General features: G+C 42.9%; 1 protein-coding gene across 7 annotated transcripts in view; it reads left to right on the top strand.

Annotated features, from left to right (window-relative positions):
- The window catches only part of MORC2 (MORC family CW-type zinc finger 2), a 92553-nt gene that overhangs the window by 38116 nt on the left and 31251 nt on the right, over window positions 1-23186 (top strand). For all 7 annotated transcript variants that reach the window (XM_056528623.1, XM_056528622.1, XM_056528624.1 and 4 more), the window contains 7 exons: window positions 7456-7581; window positions 8271-8350; window positions 12721-12803; window positions 17918-18003; window positions 19630-19770; window positions 21569-21723; window positions 22599-22727. In XM_056528623.1, coding sequence (XP_056384598.1) covers window positions 7456-7581; window positions 8271-8350; window positions 12721-12803; window positions 17918-18003; window positions 19630-19770; window positions 21569-21723; window positions 22599-22727 — 800 coding nt within the window. The remainder of the gene's footprint in view (window positions 1-7455; window positions 7582-8270; window positions 8351-12720; window positions 12804-17917; window positions 18004-19629; window positions 19771-21568; window positions 21724-22598; window positions 22728-23186) is intronic.

Genomic DNA, 23186 nt, shown 5'->3' with positions numbered 1-23186 from the left:
GGTATCAATGATCATTAGGAAGGTGAGGGATCAGCCTAGAACTACACGGCAGTACTTGAAGAGAGCTGGGACTACAGTCTCCAAGAAAACCATTAGTAACATGCTACGCCGTCATGGATTAAAATCCTGCAGCACTCGCAGGGTCAGCACCAGCCAGCGCATGTCCAGGTCTGTCTGAAGTTTTCCTATTACCATCTGGATGGTCAACTGATCCTTAGGAGGAATGGGAAAAGGTCATGTGGTCTGATGAGACAATTATAGAGCTTTTTGGTCTAAAATCCACTCGCCGTGTTTGGAGGAAGAAGAAGGATGAGTGCAACCCCAAGAACACCATCCCAACCATAAAGCATGGAGGTGGAAACCTCATTCTTTGGGGCTGCTTTTCTGCAAAGGGGACAGGACGACTGCATCATATTAAGGGGAGGATGGATGGGGCATGTATTGTGAGACCTTGGCCAACAACCTCTTTCCCTCAGTTAGAGCATTGAAGATGGTCATGGCTGGGTCTTCCAGCATGACAACGATCCGAAACACACAGCCAGGGCAACTAAAGAGTGGCCCCATAAGAAGCATCTCAAGTTCCTGTAGTTGCCTAGCAAGTCTCCAGACCCGAACCATATAGAAAATCTTTGGCAGGAGCTGAAAGTCTGTTTTGCCCAGCGACAGCCCTGAAACCTGAAGGATCTGGAGAAGGTCTGTGTGAAGGAGTAGGCCAAAATCCCTGCTGCAGTGTGTGCAAACCTGGTCAAGAACTACAGGAAACGTATGATCAATGTAATTGCAAACAAGGGTTTCTGTACCAAATTAAGTTATGCTTTTCTGATGTATCAAATACTTATGGCATAAAATGCTAATTATTTATAAAAAAATTTAAAATCATACAATGTGATTTTCTATAATTTTTGTTTTAGATTCAGTCTCTCACAGTTGAAAAGTATGTTGAATAAAAATTACAGACCTTAACATGCTTTGTAAGTAGGAAAACCGGCAAAATCGTCGGTGTATAAATACTTGTTCTCCCCACTGTAGATCCCCACCCAGGGGACTACTTACGGGGCTGGCGGGAGACACTTTTAAATTATATATCCTCACTATCTCTGCATGCAGAAACATCTTCCGGGGATGGTGAGGAAGATGATTTTACCATATATAATGCGTTCCCATGGTAAAATTTGATGAACGGTTCCCTTTAACCCCTTAAGGATGGACCAATTTTTTACCTTAATGACCAGACTCTTTTAAAAAGAAAATTTGACATGTATCTCTTTAACTGGTAATAACTTTAGAACACTTTTACTGAGCGTAGCGATTCTGAGATAGTTTTTTTTTCATGACATATTGTACTTTATATAAGTGGTGCATTTTTGTTGACACATGCAGCATTTTTTGTGAAAAACTCCAAAATATTGTGAAAAACAGAAAAATTTCTGGCGTTTAAAATTTTTTTTTTAATGGTGTACAATGTGTGGTAAAAGTGATGTTATATTTATTCTGTGGGTCAGTATGATTATGGCGATACCCATTTTATATAGCTTTCTATGTTCTTTTTCCTTTTCTGAGCAAAATTCTTATTTTGCCATTCATTTTCCAACAGCCGTAACTGAGTAAGGGCTTATTTTTTGCAGGACTTTTTATTGGTATCATTTTAGGAGATACCTTATTTATCGGCATATAACACGCACTTTTTAGGCTAAAATTTTTAGTCTAAAGTCTATGTGCGTGTTATACGCCGATAAGCCGCTGCAGTTCAATGATTTAAAGCAGGCACTTTAAATCAATGAACTGCAGCGGCTTTGCAGGTGCAGAGACAGCCAACGCTGCCGGCTTCTATGCCCCTGCCTGCCCTGGGGTCTAGAGCCCTGCTGCCAGCGCTTCTCTCCCCCTGGCTATCGACGCCGACAGCCAGGGGGATAGAAGGGGCAGCGGCACCCATTGCCGGCGCCGCTGCCCTGTTGCCTCCCCCATCCCCGGTTGCATAATTACCTGTTGCCGGGGTCGGGTCCGCGCTGCTTCAGGCCTCCGGCGTGCGTCCCCTGCGTCGTTGCTATGCGCTGCGCGGCGCATGATGTCAGTGCGCCGTGCAGTGCATAGCAACGATGCAGGGAACGCACGCCGGAGGCCTGAAGCAGCGCGGACCCGACCCCGGCAACAGGTAATTATGCAACCGGGGATGGGGGAGGCAACAGGGCAGCGGCGCCGGCAATGGGTGCCGCTGCCCCTTCTATACCCCACGGGGCTTATAGATGGCCGCTCACCTTGAGATCTATGCAAAAAAGCATATCACCCACGATATAATCTGGGTACTGTAGTACGAGTCGCTGCTATGCCGATGGGTTGCAGGAGGAAACAAGTCGTCCTGGGAGTCAATATTAGAAGTAGAGCAGGAAAAAACCCTCAGGTATGGCGCTGCAGACTCTTGTAGACAGATGAGGCGGATGCCAAAGGTAATAGGAAAGTCCTCAGCAGGACATTTTATTAAAAAAACTATAAAATGGACAAGATTACGCGTTTCGGGAGGATCCCTCCCTTCCTCAGATCAGGATAAGGACAGTACAACAATAGCAGGTTTATATAGCCCAAAAATGGGCGCCAAAAACACATGGGAGGAGTAACAATCCAAACTTGAAAATCAAAGTACAGGAACAGAAACAGCACTTACATATAATATACAGTATGAATATACATTAGGAAGCAATACAATTACAAATTGTGGTAATATAAGGTCAGGTTATGTGTTGGACCATGACTAGCAACTGCTGGAGAATCGCAGTGGGCCGGAAGCTGTCAGCCGCAGCATGTGAACAGTGTAACCAAGGCACTTCCTGTGTGAGAAGCACGTCAATAGCAGTGAGCTCTGAAGCCGGGCTGGTTGCCCTGGACGCGTTGCTATGCTAGGAGGTCACATGGTCAGCTCTCTACCAATCAGCTCTGAATGTGGTTTCTCCTTACTTGTGAAGGCTGTGAGGATCGTACTGGCAGAGGACACTGACAGGCTCCTATTCAGTGTAAGCTGTGCGATTATTATCTATATGCAAATAGTGCTGTCAGGGGATACTGGCAGCCTGGTCAGTGTGGGCTGTGAGCACTGTGTATATAAGGATCGTGCTGTCAGGAGATACTGACAGTCTCAGACACTTCAGGCTATGTGAATCCTGTGAGGATCGCACTGTTAGGGGATAAGCAGGCATGAGAGGGAGACAAGATGTTAATAGAGAACTATACAGGGATATTAGTCTGTTAATCAGTGCAGAGAAGAAGTAAGCACTGCCTGTATAGTGATCACATTGTAAGGGGGAGACTCACATTGTCATAGGTAAAGATGAAGGTGATATGTAAAAGAGGACATGCTGGTGTGGTATTATGATGTGTAACAGCATGGTATAGTATAACCAGGTATTAACTGATAACAAGATTACTATTTTAGTCATGATCGGACCATGTTAGGTATGTGGTATTGATAGGAACTTGTGTAGTGATAACATATGGAGTGATATGCTGTGTCTTAAGGGCCATAATAGGTATAAAACCCTATATCAACCATTGGTGTATAATGGATCAGAACACCCTATGTAAACAGTACACTCTTTGTAACCTAGTAAAAATATAAATATGTGCATAGCATTAAGAAATATAAATATGTGCATGGCGTTAAGAAATATAAATATGTGCATGGCGTTAAAAATATATGTATATAAATGGGTCTAGGTACTATAAGAACATGTAGTAATGAAAACACATGTACAAATACATATGCACACATGCACATATATACACATATAGGGGGGGAAGGGGTAAACGCTAAGTTTTGTTTTCGCTCCAGCAAAGACTTAGGTTAGTATAATTTCTTATAATACTTTTAGGACAGTTAAGAAGTCATGCAAAGATTTAAGGAAGATAAAAATCTGAGGTTCCAAATGATGAGATTTATTATTTATAATTTATTAAGGACATTAGGTACAAAAATCTGTACGGTAAAAAGTTCAGTCCTGGGCATACATTTGGAGCAGAGCTGGATGTTCTTATGGAGGATTTCTTCAACATAAAGGGAAAAAAAAACTCCCTAGGAGAGTAGAGGCAAAAGAAGAACTCTTTTTAGAGGTGAATGTCCCCGAGGCATCATTCAAACATTGTGTTGTCCACGTACACAAGATCGAGGAAGCAATAGAGTACCTTGTGGGACCAATAGGCTGAACCAACGGAAAGAGTTCTTATGCTAGGATTCCTGTGGGAGGATGGCTGATTGGTTAAAGGGGTGGTCTGGGGAACTAAACTTAAATAGACACTAATGCCCTATCCACAGGATAGGAAATAAGTGTCTGATTGGGAGGGGTCTGACCGCTGGGACCATCCTGAAAATAGGGGATAAGTGTCTGATAAGTTCCCCGGGCTACCCCTTTAATCCAATTTCCCCATGTTTCTTTGAAGCGATGCATAGTAGCCTCTTAGCTTCCTCTACACCTATTGAACTTCTAGATATGCAGGTTCTGAAAGCTTTTCCCCCTTCTTGACCCTACACAATCAGTCAAGTATTGCAGTTTTATAGTCCTGAGATACCTAAACAGGTGTATAGCAAAACAAAATAGTTTTCTTATGTACCCAGTTTTATCGGTCCTTCCCCTTCTGTCTCAAGGGGAAGTAATGGTGTCAATAGTAATAAAGATTGCCTACCTACATGGGTTAACCCCTTCATGACCTGGGGTTTTTCCGTTTTTGCACTTTTGTTTTTTCCTCTTTAACTTTAAAAAAATCATAAATCTTTCAATTTTGCACCTAAAAATCCATATGATGACTTATTATTTGTGCCACCAATTCTACTTTGAAATTACATCAGTAATTTTACCCAAAAATCTACGGCGAAACAGAAAAAAAAAATCATTGTGCGAGAAAATTGAAGAAAAAACACAATTTTGTAACTTTTGGGGGCTTCCGTTTTTACGCAGTACAGTTTTCGGTAAAAATGACACCTTCTCTTTATTCTGTAGGTCCATACAATTAAAATTATACCCTACATATATAGGTTTTATTCTGTCGTACATCTGGAAAAAAAATCAACTACATGCAGTAAAATTTATATGTTTAAAATTATCTTCTGACCCCAATAACTTTATTTTTCCGCATACGGGGCGGTATGAGGGCTAATTTTTTGTGTTGATTGGACTTTTTGATTGCTTTCTATTACAATTTTTTTAGGATGTAATGTAACCAAAAATCAGCAATTTTGGCGCTTGGAATTTTTTTTTTGCTATTACGTCATTCACCATACAGGATCAGAAACATAATAATGTAATAGTTCGGACAATTACGCATGTTGCGATACAAAATATGTGTATTTTTTATGTTTGTACAGTGTTTTATTTACAAAATGGTTAAAGGGGGGTGATTTGAATTTTTATTAGGGGATGGATTTTTTAAATATTTTTTAACTTTTTTTACACTCACACTTTTTTGGCTCCCCTAAGGGCCTATCATAAGCCATCATCAGATGGCTTATATAGATCAATGTAATGCTATTGCATTACATCGATCTATGAAATCTGTGCTTGATTGCTAAGGGCTGCCTAAGTGAGCTCTAAGCAATAACAGAGCCAGGGAAGATGCCGAGAACACGGTAAGACCTCGGTCTACCATAGCAACCCATAGCCCGGGCGGCTATGGGAATACTAGAACCCAGGGAATAGCAACATTTAGGGGGAGATTTATCAAAGGATTTAGACTGGTTTTTCCTGTCTAAATTTGTCGCACAGAAAGTCACAGTCTAAATATGTGCGACTTTTCTGCGACTTTTGCTGTAGAGGATTTTTAGAACATGATGCATGCTAGTCTATTTTAGACGGAAATGCATTGGAAAATGCATTGGTGCTGAATTTATCAAAAGCGACTTTTGTGCGACAAGTCTCATCTGCCCAAAATACGCTGAAATGTCAGACCATGTTGGAGCAGGTCTAAATGCAGTTTAAGCTGTAGACCCTGAAGTCTGAGCACAGAATCTATCAAGGGCTGTGAGACCTTTGATAAATTAGGAGCACAATAGACAGGAGACTACCATATACGCTGGTCTATAAGCATACCCAGAATAGACTAGATTAGTAAATGTCCCCTTAGTGTTTAAATGCCGCGATCTGTATAGCACGATCTCCGATGTCCGCCATTACTGGCAGATGTCAGCTCCGGACATCTCCAGTTCATGACGTGGACCCGACCTGCGAGCCACCGCGTCATGTCCACCCACCTGACCCATGACGTACATGTATGCCATGGGTCGGGAAGGGGTTAATTTCTCTGATCAACTGGCTCCAGAAAGTTAAACAGATTTGTAAATTACTTCTATTAAAAAATCTTAATCCTTTCAATAATTATCAGCTGCTGAAGTTGAGTTGTTCTTTTCTGTCTGGCAACAGTGCTCTCTGCTGACATCTCTGCTTGTCTCGGGAACTGCACAGAGTAGAAGAGGTTTGCTATGGGGATTTGCTTCTAAACTGGGCGGTTCCCGAGACACGTGTCATCAGAAAGCACTTAGACAGAAAAGAACAACTCAACTTAATGAGCTGATAAGTTCTGAAAGAATTAAGATTTTTTAATAGAAGTAAGTTACAAATCTGTTTAACTTTCTGGAGCCAGTTGATGTATAAAAACATTTTTTTTGTCCTAGATAACCCCTTTAATCCTTCTAGTACTTATCAGATGCTGTATGCTCCACAGGAAGTTGTATAGTTCTTTTCTGCATGACCACAGTGCTCTCTGCGGACACCTCTGTATGTGAAAGGAACTGTCCAGAGCAGAAACAAATCCCCATAGCAAACCTCTCCTGCTCTGGACAGTTCCTGACGTGGACAGAGGTGTCAGCAGAGAGCAGGGCCAGCCCAAGACATTGTGGTGTCTGGGTCTAGGAGTGAAATGCTCTTAAAAGTGAAATGGTTATTTTAAAAACGTTCAGATGTCATAGAAGCATTCGTAAATTTTGATCTGTGGGGTTCTGGGAGCTGATAACCCCATGATCTCTTAAACAAATGGGGATAAGCCTTCATCTTAGGGCTGTCCATCCTTACTCACGGAATATGGGCTTTTTAGAAAGTCTTTGAGCTCATCTTTAGCAAGTAAGGCAAAGTGAGACATGGCACAGCGGTACTCAGACTTCACCCTTCCCTCTCCACACACAGGTGAATATTTCTGCCATATTTCTCTGTCCTCTGTCAAAAGGGATATTAAAAAAAATAACAAAAAATATATATCTATATTTGGGTGCAAATTGTGTTCCTAAAGAATTAACACGCTTTTTTTGTTACACGTGCTATTTCATTACACTCATCATATACGGTTTATTTGTTGTATGTATTGTATCAATCCTAATATGTTTTGTCTCTATAATTGTAGAAATATGGATAAATATAAATAGATGTTGCTTATGGTTGGTTTTGTTATCCCTCATAAATGTCTCCATATGTATTTATTTCAAAGGAAGCCAGAAAGGCGTTCATTTCGAGCTTATGCTGCTGTTCTTTATATTGACCCAAGAATGAGAATTTTTATTCATGGTCACAAGGTTCAGACCAAACGATTATCTTGTTGTCTTTACAAGCCCAGGTGAGTAAAGAGAGAGTGCAAATAGGTGTCATCACAACATGTAACGCTAGATTATGTTCACATTTCTGTTTGAACTTTCCATCTCAAGTGGGCACTCTATAAGAAAAAAAAATTCAAATCAACTGGTGTCAGAAAGGTATACAGATCTGTAAATTATTTTATTTAGGAGATGTTTACTATGGGGATTTGCTCCTGCTCTGGACAGTTCCTGACGCCAACAGAGGTGGCAGCATAGAGCACTGTGGTCAGACTGCAAAGAACTACACTCTAAAGCAGTGGTCTTCAACCTGCGGACCTCCAGATGTTGCAAAACTACAACTCCCAGCATGCCCGGACAGCCGTTGGCTGTCCGGGCATGCCGGGAGTTGTAGTTTTGCAACATCTGGAGGTCCGTAGGTTGAAGACTACTGCTCTAAAGCATACAGCGGTGGATTTGAAAAATAGTTTTTTCCTTTGGAGTACCCCTTTAAGGTGTATCATTTTGGCAAACTGTGTAATGTGTGGGTTGGGGCCTCCCGATTGATGATGTCAGTGGAGAAAAAGTATGGAGTATTTTGATTTTAATTTTTTTTTTCAGAGGATTCTGGCAGTGGCTTATCCATCCTCTTTTCATTGATAACAAATGAATGTTTTGCCAAGCTGAATGTTCACGTTTTTTTATATAGTTTATTTTTTTTATTTTTTTTCAGAATGTACAAATATACATCAAATCGGTTCAAAACACGAGCTGAACAGGAGGTGAAGAAGGCAGAGCACATGGCAAAAATTGGTATTGTGGGGACAATAATGATTTTCTTACTATTTAAAATATGGTGATGCATTTTTTCTCCATTACTTAGGATACTTAAAGGGGTTCTCCGGTGGAAAACTTTTTTTTTTTTTTTATCAACTGTTGGCAGAAAGTTAAACAGATTTGTAAATTACTTCTATTAAAAATTCTTCATCCTTCTAGTACTTATTAGCTGCTGAATACTATAGAGGAAATTCTTTTATTTTTGGAACACAGAGCTCTCTGCTGACATCATGACCACAGTGCTCTCTGCTGACACCTCTGTCCATTTTAAGAACTGTCCAGAGTAGGAGAAAATCCCCATAGAAAACACATGGACAGAGATGTCAGCAGAGAGCACTGTGGTCATGTCAGCAGAGAGCACTGTGTTCAAAAAAGAAAATAATTTCCTCTGTAGTATTCAGCAGCTAATAAGTACTGGAAGGATTAAGATTTTTTAATATAAGTAATTTACAAATCTGTTTAACTTTCTTAAAAAAAAAAAAAAGTTTTCCACCGGAGTACCCCTTTAACCCCTTCCCCCTTGTCATATTCTGATGTCATCCCAGTCTGTACTGCGTGTCCCCTGCTGGAATTGTCAGCCAGAGGCTATTCACTCTTTGGATCCTGTGATCAAAGACGACTGCGGGACATAAAGCTGGTTAATCTGAGTTGGCAGTTGGTGGGTTTTGCTGATCTGGACCATGGCAAGGTAATTGCTGGGTCCTGATCAGCTTACATGAAGGCTGGAGGGTCCCTACCTGCCTCCGTGCCGTCTGATCTCAGCTTTACTGCTCCAGCCTGTTTGAACTAGTAAAATATAATGTTCATTAAACCGGCACAGTCAATGACATAGATGTAAAATCAAGAATTGCAGATTTTTGGTCACTTAATATTCCAGAAAAAAATAAAATAAAAAGTGATCAAAAAGTCTCATTAAAACAAAAATGGTACTGATAAAGACTACAGATCACGGCACGAAAAATAAGCCCTCATACAGCTTTGTATAGGGAAAAATAAGTGTTATAGGGGTCAGAATAGGATCATTTTAAGCATACTAATTTTATTTTTAAACTACCGTATATACTCGAGTATAAGCCGAGTTTTTCAGCACGATTTTTCGTGCTGAAAACACCCCCCTCGGCTTATACTCGAGTGAACTCACCACCCGCAGTGGTCTTCAACCTGCGGACCTCCAGAGGTTTCAAAACTACAACTCCCAGCAAGCCCGAGCAGCCATCGGCTGTCCGGGCTTGCTGGGAGTTGTAGTTTTGAAACCTCCGGAGGTCCGCAGGTTGAAGACCACTGCGGCCTTCGACATCATCCAGCCCCCTCTGACCCCCCTTTAGTTCTGTACAGTACTCACCTCCGCTCGGCGCTGGTCCGGTGATGCAGGACTGTCCGGTGAGGAGGTGGTCCGGTGGGATAGTGGTTCCGGGCTGCTATCTTCACCGGGGAGGCCTCTTCTAAGCGCTTCGGGCCCGGCCCCAGAATAGTCACGTTGCCTTGACAACGACGCAGAGGTACGTTCATTGCCAACGTACTTCTGCGTCATTGTCAAGGCAACGCCTCTATTCCGGGCCGGAAGCGCGGAGAAGAGGCGCCCCCGGTGAAGATAGCAGCCCGGAACCACTATCCCACTGGACGACCTCCTCACCGGACAGCCCTGCAGCACCGGACCAGCGCCGAGCGGAGGTGAGTACTGTACAGAACTAAATGGGCTGGATGATGTCGAAGGCCGCAGTGGTCTTCAACCTGCGGACCTCCGGAGGTTTCAAAACTACAACTCCCAGCAAGCCCGGACAGCCGATGGCTGCCCGGGCTTGCTGGGAGTTGTAGTTTTGAAACCTCTGGAGGTCCGCAGGTTGAAGACCACTGAGGGCGGATGATTAGAGGATGATGAAGGGGGGGGGGTGGGATGATGACAAGAGGATGATGAAGGGGGGGTGTGGGATGATGAAGGGGGGTGGGGATGATGACAAGGGGATGATGAAGGGGGGGGTGGGATGATGACAAGAGGATGATGAAGGGGGGGTGTGGGATGATGAAGGGGGGTGGGGATTATGACAAGGGGATGATGAAGGGGGTGGGGATGATGACAAGGGGATGATGAAGGGGGGATGTGTGGGATGATGACAGGTGATGATGATGAGGGTCTGGATGATGACAGGCGGTGATGATGATGAGGATGTTAATGACAGGGGTCTGGATGATGACAGGGGGGATGATGTATTTCCCACCCTAGGCTTATACTCGAGTCAATAACTTTTCCTGGGATTTTGGGTTGAAATTAGGGGTCTCAGCCTATACTCGGGTCGGCTTATACTCGAGTATATACACGGTAGTAAAATAAAACAATGTACTGTGTAGAAACTTAACTTCCTAAAAGTTGCATTGTAGTGTTTTTTTTTTTTTTTTTCAATTTTGGCCCACAAATATATATATATTTTTTTGCTTCACCGTACATTTTGTGATAAAATGAGGGATGTCATTACAAAGTACAATTAGTCTCACAAACAACAATCCCTATAGATAAAAAATTGATTTATGTATTTCTCAGTCACCTTATTGGGGAACACAGAGACCATGGGTATATGCTGCTGTCCACTAGGAGGCTGACACTAGGCAAAAAAAGAAGTCTGCTCCTCCCAGCAGGATATACCCACCCACAGGCACAGAGCTAATCAGTTTTAGCTTAGTGTCACCAGGAGGCAGACACGGGTCTGGAGCTCTCCAGACCTGGTCTAATTTCTTAAGTTTTTTCAGAGTTTCAGCTATAGTTTAGTTTTTCTTTCCTTTTGTTTTTTTCTCTAGCGTGGGGCAACTGGAGCATGGTGCTGCCTGATCCCCCCCCCCCCCCACCTGCGAGCTTGGGGCACGATGCATTGCTGGATGGGCCGTTAACCCCTCCTCACCAGCAACCAGTGCCTGGTGGTGTACCTATGGTCCCCCATTTGCCCCTGTTTGCCAGCTGAGCTGGCTTAAGGCAGGTGGCACTAGCTGGTTGAAGACTTAGTTGGTTAGTATACTTCCTGTGGGTGAGTATGTCTATCCCCCACCTCCACCCCCCTCCAGGACCTCTTCTCCTGGGCCAGAGTTCCCTCTTTCCCTGAACAGGGTGACTTCTATGAACCCTCCTATGGTATCCCATTGTCTCCCTCCGGGGCTGTACGGACCTTGTGGCCGAGGGCCATTCTTTCCTCCTATTTACTTCTGTCTGGCAATTTTGCACCTAGATGGGTGTTGTCCTCCTGTCGTCCTCAATTTTCCTCACCCTTCCAGGCGATACTGTGTGCTCTTTGAGCTTTCAATTACACCTGGTCGCTTGGAAGCGTGGCCGGGGACTGTGGTTTGTTGTCCAGGCCTCTCAGTCCGAGTGGTCGCCTATGTGCCCCATGCTCTAGTCGTCCTCTGGGCCGGATTGCTCTGCGTTTTGGGCCTGGACGTGGATCATGTTTGTCTGTCTCTTCTCCTTTTCCGGTGGCTTCTAGCTCCACCTTCTGAGTTCTTGCCCCCTGCTGTGTGTGTTCAGCTGCCTTCTTCTTATCATTTTCTCTGCTCAGCCACGGTCCTGTGGTTGCGGCTGCCCTCTTAGCAGGTATTCTCCCTTCGGGCCTGTCTGACACGCTTGCCATGTTTGAGTTCTCTTTTCGCTCTCTCTTCCAAGTTTGGGCCCGGCCTTGGGGATCCTGTGCCTTATGTCTTTTCTTCGGAGGTTGTGCTTGCTCTCCGGCCAGGGGTGTGTCCGGCAGGCCTCCGAGGCGACTGTTTCTTGTCGCATTTGGTTAGAGGTTGGACCTCCGTCCCTGCTTGGTTCCTTCCTTTTCGGGTCTTAGCTCTCCCCTCATGCTTTTTGGGGGCTTCCAGGTGGTTGGTTTCCGGCTTCCCCAGGGTCTCTCCTAAGGCGTCCAAGAAAAGGAGATTTTTTTTGTACTCGCCGTAAACTCTCTCCCTCGTAGCCTTCATTGGGGAACACAGCATCCACCCATTTCTGGTTCTTGGTCAGGTTGTTTGTTGCCTGTTGTTACTTTTGATACTCCTACTGCTTTGTGACACAACTGATTAGCTCTGTGCCTGTGGGTGGGTATATCCTGCTGGGAGGAGCCGACTTCTTTTTTTTGCCTAGTGTCAGCCTCCTAGTGGACAACAGCATAATACTCCTGGTCTCTGTGTTCGCCGCAAAAAAAATCCCAAAAATCTTTGTCATTAAGAGATTAACATTAATTTGCAAAATCTTTGTGAATTTATATACTCAACTTTTGTTTTTCATGCAATTTCTAGTTGAAAGAAATTCTTAACCATATAGTTTTAATTAAGAATTAAAATGCAGTTTGGTGAAAAAGGCTAACTTACTCTTCATCTTTTGACAGCGGAGGAAAAAGCACGTGAAGCAGAGAGTAAAGCACGAGCTCTGGAATCTCGTCTTGGAGAGGACCTGGCCCGAGAATCTAGGGTAAGGCTGATAGTCTAAATGTTGACAGAATAAACCATGTCAATGTTTTCAGAAGAGCAGTATTTCTAAACTCTTTTCCAAGTATTGCAATTTTCTTACTATTGGGCAGGTGATATAATTTTCATTGCTTCTTGCAGTTTAGCATTTTCAAGGAGATTTATCAAAACCTGTCCAGAGGAAAAGTTGCTGAGTTTCCCATATCAACCAATCAAATAGCTTTTTTCATTTTTGAAAAGGCCTCTGAAAAAATGAAAGAAGCGATCTGATTGGTTGCTATGGGCAACTCAGCAACTTTTCCTCTGTACAGGCTTAAATATAATAACAAAATATTAAGATACATCTCCCCCTGTCTCCTACAACCAAGCAAAAAGTTAATAATCTCAAAAATGTGAACGTCCTATCTAATGGTGTACAATTAAAATGTAAGTTTAATGTGTATAAAGTATATACATACAACACATCAATGTCTACACATTTACTGGCTGTGATGACATTTGTCTGAACCTGTAGAGATACTGTGCCTCCCAGCATATGTAGCCATTGTGCTACCTAGTAGTTTTTGTATGCAGTTGAGTTACAGGGTAAAACCTTTGTTTGTTTCCTGTCTTTGTTCCTTCTGCTTCCTTGTACCATGTTGCTTCTCTTGTGTATGACCCGGTTTGTTCACTATAAACCCATGCCCATAAGCTTGGCCAGTACCTGGACTTGTCCCTTGCATAGTGTGCTGGGCCGGCCACCACCTACACCGTGATCATTCTCTGAGGTATTGAAAACCAGGGGACTGTTTAGACAATGCCCTCAAAAGTATTCCAGAGCAGAAGGTCAGCAGGTCCACACCCAGGTCCACAGCCAGGTTACACTGGCATTCATGAAAGCACCAACATATTGCACCATTTAGTTTTAAGAAAGCATTATCTAACAATTTAAAGTATAAAAGAGCTTAAGCCTTTCAATACCAAGGAAATATGTCATGACTCATTCTTAGAATGCACACCAGTTGTTCTACCTTTCCTTCAGTGTATATTATATTATATTATCTTTATGTCTTCATTATATCTTGTGCATATAGAATTAGGTGTTTGTCTTTAACCCGTTCAGGACCTAGGGCGTATGGATACGCCTTCTGTACCTGGGTCTTAAGGACCCAGGGCGTACCTGTACGCCCGTGGGAATTGGGCCGGGGTGACTGCTGATATCGATCAGCAGGCACCCCGTGCAAATGCCCAGGGGGGGTCAACAGAGCCCCCCCCCATGTCGGCAATCGGCGCAAATCGCAAGTGAATTCACACTTGTGATTTGCGCCGATTTCGGGTCATACGGGTCTATGGTGACCCGGAATATAAGGGGGATCGCGGTTGTTTAAGACACCCACGATCCCCCTCTAGCGATAGGAGTGAGGTGGCAGAGGTGCCACCCCTCCTATCTCTGCTATAGCAGATTAGGGCGGGGGGTTTACTTTCGTTTTTCCCGTTCTGCCCACCCACAATAGGCGGTGCAGAACGGGGAAACGACGGGGACCGAACGCCGAAGATCCACTTACCCGTCGGTGGAAGCTGCGGGACGGGATCGGCGGCGGTGATCGGCGCGGGCGGCATGTCGTGCAGCAGAAGAGGACGGCTCCCTGGATCCGACGGAAGCTGGTAAGTTGCCTAGCAACATCTAGAGGGCTACAGTCTGAGACTGTAGCCCTCCAGATGTTGCAAAACTACAACTCCCAGCATGCCCAGACAGCTGCTGGGCATGATGGGAGATGCAGTTTTGCAACAGCTGGAGGTCTACAGTTTAGAGACCACTGCACAGTGATCTCTATACTGTAGCACTCTAGATCTTGCAAAACTACAACTCCTAGCATGCCCACATAGCTGTTTGCTGTCTGTGCATGCTGGGATTTGTAGTTTTGCAACATCTGGAGGTCTACAGTTTGGAGATCACAGTGCAGTGGTCTCTATCTGTAGGCCTCCAGATGTTGCAAAACTGCAAATCCCAGCATGCCGAAACAGCTGTCTCGGCATGCTGGGAGTTGTAGTTGCGATCCCTCCAGCTGTTGCATAACTAGATCTCCCAGCATGCCCTTCGGCGATCAGTACATACTGGGAGTTGTAGTTTTGCAACAGCTATAGGCACACTGGTTGGAAAATACTGAGTTAGGTAACAGAACCTAACTGAAGGTTTTCCAACCAGCGTGCCTCCAGCTGTTGCAAAACTACAACTCCCAGCATGCACGGTCTGTCAGTACATGCTGGGAGTTGTAGTTTTGAAACAGCTGGAGATTTGACCCCCCCCATGTGAACGTACAGGGTACATTCACACGGGCGGGTTTACAGTAAGTTTCCTGTTTCAAGTATGAGCAGCTGCAAATTTTTCGCCGCAGCGAAAATTTCTAGCGGGAAGCTCACTATAAACCTGTGCCCGTGTGAATGTACCCTAAAAACACTACACTAACACATAATAAAGGGTAAAACACTACATAAACACCCCCTTACACTGTCCCCCCAATAAAAATGAAAAATGTATTGTACGGCAGTGTTTCCAAAACGGAGCCTCCAGCTGTTGCAAAACAACAACTCCCAGCATTTCCGGACAGCCACTGATTGTCCAGACATGCTGGGAGTTTAGCAACAGCTGGAGACACCCTGTTTGGGAATCACTGGCGTAGAATACCCCTATGTCCACCCCTATGCAATGTCTAATTTAGTCCTCAAATGCGTATGGCGATCTCTCACTTCGGAGCCCAGTCGTATTTCAAGGAAACAGTTTAGGGCCACATATGGGGTATCTCCGTAATCGGGAGAAATTGCATTACAAATTTTGGGGGGCTTTTTCTCCTTTTACCCCTTATTAAAAGGAAAAGTTGGGGGCTACACCAGCTTGTCATTGTAAAAAAATTTAAAAAGACCCCCAAAAGTACGGAAATACCCCATATGTGGGCGTAAAATGCTCTGCGGGCGCATAACAAGGCTCAAGAGTGAGAGCGCACTATGTACATTTGAGGCCTAAATTGGTGATTTGCACAGAGGTGGGCTGATTTTACAGCGGTTCTGACATAAACGCAAAAAAATAAATACCCACATGTGACCCCATTTTGGAAACTACACCCCTCACGGAAAGTAACAAGGGGTAAAGTGAGCCTTTACACCCCACGGGTGTTTGACGAATTTTCATTAAAGTTGGATGGAAAAATGAAAAAAATAAAATAAAATTCACAAAAATGCTGGTGTTACCCAAAATTTTTCATTTTCACAAGGAAACATAGGAAAAAAGACCCCCAAAATTTGTAATCCAATTATTTCTGAGTAAGAAAATACCCCATATGTGGATGTAAAGTGCTCGGCGGGCGAACTACAATGCTCAGAAGAGAAGGAGCACCATTGGGATTTTGAAGATAAAATTTGTCCGGAATTGAAGGCTACGTGTGTCTACAAAGCCCCCATAGAGCCAGAACAATGGACCACATATGACCCAATGTTGGAAACTACACCCCTCACGTAATGTAATAAGGGGTACAGTGAGCATTTACGCCCCACAGGTGTCTGACAGATTTTTGGAACAGTGATCCGTGAAAATGAAAAATGTAATTTTTCATTTGCACAGCCCACTGTTCCAAAGATCTATCAAACGCCAGTTGGGTGTAAATACTCACTGCACCCCTTATTAAATTCTGTGAGGGGTGTAGTTTCCAAAATAGGGTCACATGTGGGGGGGTCCACTGTTCTGGCACCACGGGGGGGGCTTTGTAAACGCACATGGCCCCCGACTTCTATTCCAACCAAATTCTGTCTTCAAAAGCTCAATGGTGCTTTTTTGCTGTTCTGGCACCATTGGGACTTCCTAAATGCAACATGCCCTCCAAAAACCATTTCAGCAAAATTCGCTTTTCAAAAGCCAAATGTGACTCCTTCTCTTCTGAGCATTGTAGTGCGCCAGCAGAGCACTTGACGTCCACACTTGGGGTATTTCCATACTCAGAAGAGATGGGGTTACAAATTTTGGGGGGCATTTTGTCCTATTATCCCTTTTAAAAATTAAAAATTTTGGGGAAAACTAGCATTTTAGTGGAAAAAAATTAATTAATCATTTACACATCCAACTTTAACAAAAAGTCGTCAAACACCTGTGGGGTGTTAAGGCTCACTGGACCCCTTGTTACGTGCCTTGAGGGGTGTAGTTTCCAAAATAGTTTGCCATGTGTTTTTTTTTTTGCTGTTCTGGCACCATAGGGGTTTCCTAAATGTGACATGCCCCCCAAAAACCATTTCAGAAAAACTCGCTCTCCAAAATCCTATTGGCGCTCCTTCCCTTCTGAGCCCTCTACTGCGCCCGCCGTACACTTGACATACACATATGAGGTATTTCCTTACTCGAGAGAAATTGGGTTACACATTTTAGGAAGATTTCTCTCCTTTTACCCCTTGTAAAAAATAAAAAACTGGGTCTACAAGAACATTCCAGTGTAAAAAATGAAGATTTTTGATTTTCTCCTTCAATTTGCTGCTATTCCTGTGAAACACCTAAAGGGTTAACAAACCTTTTGAATGTCATTTTGAATACTTTGGGGGGTGCAGTTTTTATAATGGGGTCATTCATTTGTGGGGTATTTCTAATCTGAAAGCCCTTCAAATCCACTTCAAAACAGAACTGGTCCCTGAAAAATTTTGATTTGGAAAATGTTGTGAAAAATTGGAAAATTGCTGCTGAACTTTGAAGCCCTCTGATGTCTTCCAAAAGTAAAAACATGTCAACGTTATGATGCAGTCATAAAGTAGACATATTGTATATGTGAATCAATGTATAATTTATTTGGAATATTAATTTTCCTTATAAGCAGAGAGCTTCAAAGTTAAAAAAAATGCTAAATTTTCAATTTTTTCATAAAATTTTGGAATTTTTTACCAAGAAACGATGCAAGTATCGACAAAATTTTACCACTAACGTAAAGTAGAATATGTCACGAAAAAACAATCTCGGAATCAGAATGAAAGGTAAAAGCATCCGAGAGTTATTAATGCTTAAAGTGACAGACAGTGGTCAGATGTGCAAAAAATGGCCGGGTCCTACAGTGAAAATTGGCTGGGTCCTTAAGGGGTTAAGTTTTTAATAGTTTTGTTCTGTTTCAGGCTTCTCTCAGGCAGGTGCAAAATGCTGCAATTACTGCCCGTCGAGAGGCAGATGTTAAGAAGCGTATTAAAGAAGCAAAGCAAAGGTAAGTTATTTTGGTAAAGACTAACCATGTCCCTAGTTAAAGTGCAGGATGCATAGCCGGTGTGTATGACTAGCCGCAGTAGTAGCAAATAAGATCAACTCTCTTGTTTACATTATGAATACCAATTCAATACTATAGATATATATTTATACAACAAATAAAATCCAGATTATTTACCCACTCACTGGGGTGCTAAGGTCTCAGGTTCCCGGGGGCCTTTTTTCCATACTCTACACCCACCTCATCCAGGCCAAAATTGCTCACTCTTCCCTACAGGCTGGCGTCCCATCTACCCTCCCTGTCCAATGAGGACTGGAATGAGATATTGTCCTCTCATACCTCAGTAACAATAAGAAGTTTATTGAACTATACATTATCCACTATAGTTATATTACCACTATTAGATTATTAAAGATAGGACACTCAGCCTAAGACTCTTGTCACCATTGCTATGCTCCTAGAGCGAACTTCTAGCACCGTATGTGGGCATTCATTTTTGTAGCATCCTTCTGGTAAGAGGTCCTGCAACTTCTCTCTACCTTGGTAGATCCTTCACCCCCTCGATTATGGAGGTGTGGCCCCACCATGTCTGTCCTTTTCTTTAGGAGACATTGTTTCTTGCTAGAAAGGCGATCACCATGTGGTTTAGAAGAATAGAAAATGCCCTGCTAAGTTTGAGCGTCTGGGGTCCCTGGTGCTCTTCCCCTCTGACCCACTGTTCTTATAATAACTCTCCTAGACTGGATTCATCTGTTCCCTAATAATGTAACTGTCTACTGCATTTATTTTTGTGTGATGCTTACACCTGGCAGCAGCGTTGTTGTTGTTTTTTTTCCTTTCTTTTTGAGCTGTTTGCCTTACTTTCATGCTGTACAACATTGCTTGAGGCTAGGAATGGTAGTGATGGACGTGTTTAAGTTCACATGTTCTACTTTTTCATGTGTGTCTGCTCTTGTTCTGTTGTGGTCTTCCAAACTTTGATTATATCTCATAGGGAAGACACCGATATACAGATTGTATAATGCTTTATTGTATGTTACATTGATGTCACTATTTATTGTATGATTGTCCTTTCTATTGTATAACCTGTATTGCCGACAGTTGTTTACCTTATCAATTATACAAATACAAAATAAATAAAAGAAATCTAGGGAATTGTATAATAAATGGTAAATTAACTTTAAAGGAGTACTCCCGTGAAGTAAAATATATCCCTTATCCAAAGGATGGGGATAAGTTTTAGATCGTGAGGAGTTTGACTGCTGGGCCCTCCCTTCCCGCTGTCTCTTGCACAGCTCCCCGGCAGTTCCCAGGAAGGGAGTATGTCGACCTCCACAAAAAGCGATGGCCAACACGCCACTTCCATGTATCTCTATGGGAGAGCCGGAGATACAGTATTCGGTTATCTCTGGCTCTCCCATAGAGATACATAAAGGGGGTTGACAGGGATCCTCTTCCAGCCCAGAGCCATGCAGTCAGTCAATGCAGGGAGAGGTGGGGTAGATAGGAGGCTCAACATGGCCTCTTTCACATTTAAGCTCTTAGTGTGACCTACAGCTGACAGATTTCCTTTAAGAACACAAAATAACATGCAACTAAGAAAATTTACACATATTTTGCTTTTAGAGCCCTTAAAGAACCAAAAGAGTTAAACTTTATCTTTGGAGTAAATATTGAGAAACGGGAACTTGATGGCATGTTTGTGTATAACTGCAGTCGGCTAATAAAGATGTATGAAAAAGTTGGACCTCAGCTTGAGGGAGGAATGTAAGTATTACCTCTGGTTTTAACAATGTAATTTCACCCATTTTTTTTAAACATTAGTGTGCTTATGTGTGTAAAATAAAATGAAGATTATATTGATGCTGCTTGTAAGAAATCATTTTTTGCACAGCCAATGTCATGTTTTTGTTTTGTTTAATTTTTTATTGTTTTGTGGGGGGGGATTTTACTCCTTTTCCAACATCATAACGTTGGAAAGGTTGTAAGTAACAGGGTAAGAAGCTGAGCCCCTTTCATAAACTATGGGTGCCCACCCCATACATGGTAACTGGATATTACTGTGTATTTTTGTTTAACCCCCTAAATGCTGCAGTCAACAACAACCATGGCATCCACAAGGCTTTCTCTGGATTTTTCAGCTGTTTGCTGGAGCTGCCTAAAGCTATACCTGCAGAGCCCAGACAATCACAACAGCATCTATATTCTGAAAGAGAGTCTCATTAAAGAGACAATCCCTTGAACTGGGATACCAGCTTTATCAAGGTTTAGAGGCTTATATTCAGAACTAACATCATCATAGAGGAATCTATCAGGTTGAGTCTTTAGACCTGCAATTGGGATGGAAATATTGTCTGTAATGGACTCATAGGGGTGTTGCTGAAAACTACAGGGCTCCGATGTGAAAAATTATCCTGGGCCCTCTGACGACCCCCTCCCCACCTTCCCCCAGCCCCGGCCGCACAAAGATATCAGTGACTACAGTAATGATGGGACACAGTAAAGAGAAAACACAATGATAAAAGTGACTCACCCAGTCTTCTCTGTAGTCTATTTTTCTTTTTTATCTGGTCCAGTCTTCTGTGACTTCCCTCTGCAGAGTCTGATGCCCAGACATCATTGGCTCTTAACTTTGTCTGCAGATCCTCATCCTGTATTTGAAGATAATTAAAAAATCCCTGTCACTGTACCATCAGAATCAGAGGCCTAACTAGAGTCTCATGGGCCGCAGGACAAATTTTTACATGTTCCGATTTATCCACACCACACAATGAGCATCTCCCCATCCATCCACACTAGCCCCCAAATCAGCAAAAGGCTGTCTGAGCATGCTGGAAGTTGTAGTTTTTCAACATCTGGAGGCATTCTGGTTGTAAAACACTGCTTCTTTAAGTAACCCCCCTCCTTAGTATGTCCCTTATCCCTCCACACAGTGTCCCCCATCCCAATGTTTCCCAATTAAGGTGCCCCCAGCTGCTGCAAAACTGCAACTCCCAGCATGCCCAGACAGCCAAAGGCTCTTTGGGCATACTGGAAGTTGTGGTTTTCCAATATCTGAAAGCACAATGCTTCACACACTGACATACAGCCCCCCCAAATTAAAGAATGTCACTGGGTAAAATAATGATAGGGCTGGCAGAGGGGGCAGAGCCCTATCATGGGTAAGTTATTCAGGAATCCTCGGCACACCCCAAGCGTTCACCCTTCTCCTCCATGCGCATAGACTGTCCAGAGCTGCATCGATGGGTCTGTGTTACCCAGCGATGCAGCTATGGGCAGCAAGGAGGAGGCAGAGTATAGTGTAGTGGCAGGCTACTGGCTATGGTGCCCAGTCACTATTGCGACCTCTAAAGCTACGCCACTGTGGAATAAGACCCGCGCCTTTTTGCCATGTTTGGAACTGGTCTCAAGCAGATTTGTGGATAATTGATTTTCTCAGCAAAATGATTACAATACTCTATTTTATGGTCCAAGGCATTTTGTTTAGAAAGCTTGGATTAATTTAATATTTAAAAATAAATATAGCAGAAATAAGTCTAAACCCTTTGACTGCTTCTCCTTCTAGGGCCTGTGGAGGAGTAGTAGGAGTGGTTGATGTGCCATATCTTGTTCTGGAGCCTACACACAACAAACAAGACTTTGCTGATGCCAAGGAATACCGACACCTTATGAAAGCTATGGGGGAACACTTAGCACAGTATTGGAAAGATATTGGCATAGGTAAATTTTGTTTGATAATGCAGTACAATAGAATATTGATATTTTAAAGGCTTTAACACTGGAGTCCTGAATTCTGTTTTCCATGTAAACCTTGACACTTGATTCCAGTGTATGATTAATACCATCAGCACCTACTGGAGCTAACTCCAGTAGACTGAAATGGTGTCTGTTGGGTTTTATGTTTGGTTTTTATGTTGGTGGAAAAAAATAGCACCACTAATGGGACCTGACAGCAGTGTGAACATATTGTTAGTGTCAGAACTATTGTCTGATTGTTAAATAACTAAATAAAAAATACCTGTTACTATGTTCATTTTAACTACATGTATCGTGTAAACATCAAGCTTTTAGAAATCATATTGTTAATAACTGTGCTAATTTTGCTATTAAAATTCTTGCGATACATCTTCATGCTGAAAAACGTATCCCCTATTCAGCATAAATATATATGTTTTAGATTGTGTGGGGTCCGACCGCTGGGACTAAAGTATAAGGGATAAGTGTTAGATTGCAGGGGATCCGACCAGTGGGACCAACCGCGATCTCCTGCACAGGGCTTCAGCTCTCCCCGGGAAGGGATCGTGTAAACCCCCGCACGAAGCAGCGGCCGGCACGCCCCCTGTGTGTATCTCTGTGGGAGAGCTGGAGATTGCAGACTTGCACTCCCATAGTACTGCTTCTTCATGCGGGGGTCAAAAGCCCCCTTCCCGGGGAGAGCCAGGCTCCCAATGAGGAGATTGCGGTGGGTCACAGCGGTCAGACCCCCACCCCCCACAAAATCTAACACCATTGGATAGGGGATAAGTTTTTTGGCATTATATATCTCCATTAACTGAATGCCAAAACTGACTATTTTTTTTCTTATTCTCCCACAGCTCAAAAGGGCATTGTAAAATTCTGGGATGAGTTTGGTTACATATCCGCAAACTGGAATCAGCCACCATCTTCAGAACTGAGATATAAACGAAGGCGTGCAATGGAGATCCCAACCACTATTCAGTGTGGTGAGTAGATTGTCATTGTCAAATCATTCATCCCTTTTACATACTGTTTACATTTTTTTTTATATTGTGTCCTTTTGAATTTCTGGTGATTTTTATTTTTTATCTTTTTTATTCTCCATTTCTTTATCTGTATTTAAAAATAATCCTGAAATCTTGCAGTTTTGATTCTAACAAAAAAGCGCTATACTAAGCAAAACTTACCTTTCTGTAAAGAAAAGTTTCCAACAGTGTCCTCCTTTATCATCACAAGCAAGATGACAGTGACAGGTGACACCAGTAGATAGCTAACACACCATTCACAATAGCTGAAGCTCAGACATCAAAGATGTCACAGACCATGCTTAAAAGCCTCTCCCATAGTAGTACATAGGTGCTGCTCTAGACCATTTATGGGGCATGCTGTAAAGCATATATTTTTTGTTTCTCTTTTTTACTTTTTTATTTTCTCAATATAAACAA

The sequence above is a fragment of the Hyla sarda genome, chromosome 1 (genome assembly GCF_029499605.1).
Source record: "Hyla sarda isolate aHylSar1 chromosome 1, aHylSar1.hap1, whole genome shotgun sequence".
NCBI classification, from domain to species: Eukaryota; Metazoa; Chordata; class Amphibia; order Anura; family Hylidae; genus Hyla; species Hyla sarda.
Note: the sequence above shows the minus strand (reverse complement) of the source record. Positions and strands in the feature narration are given on the sequence as shown.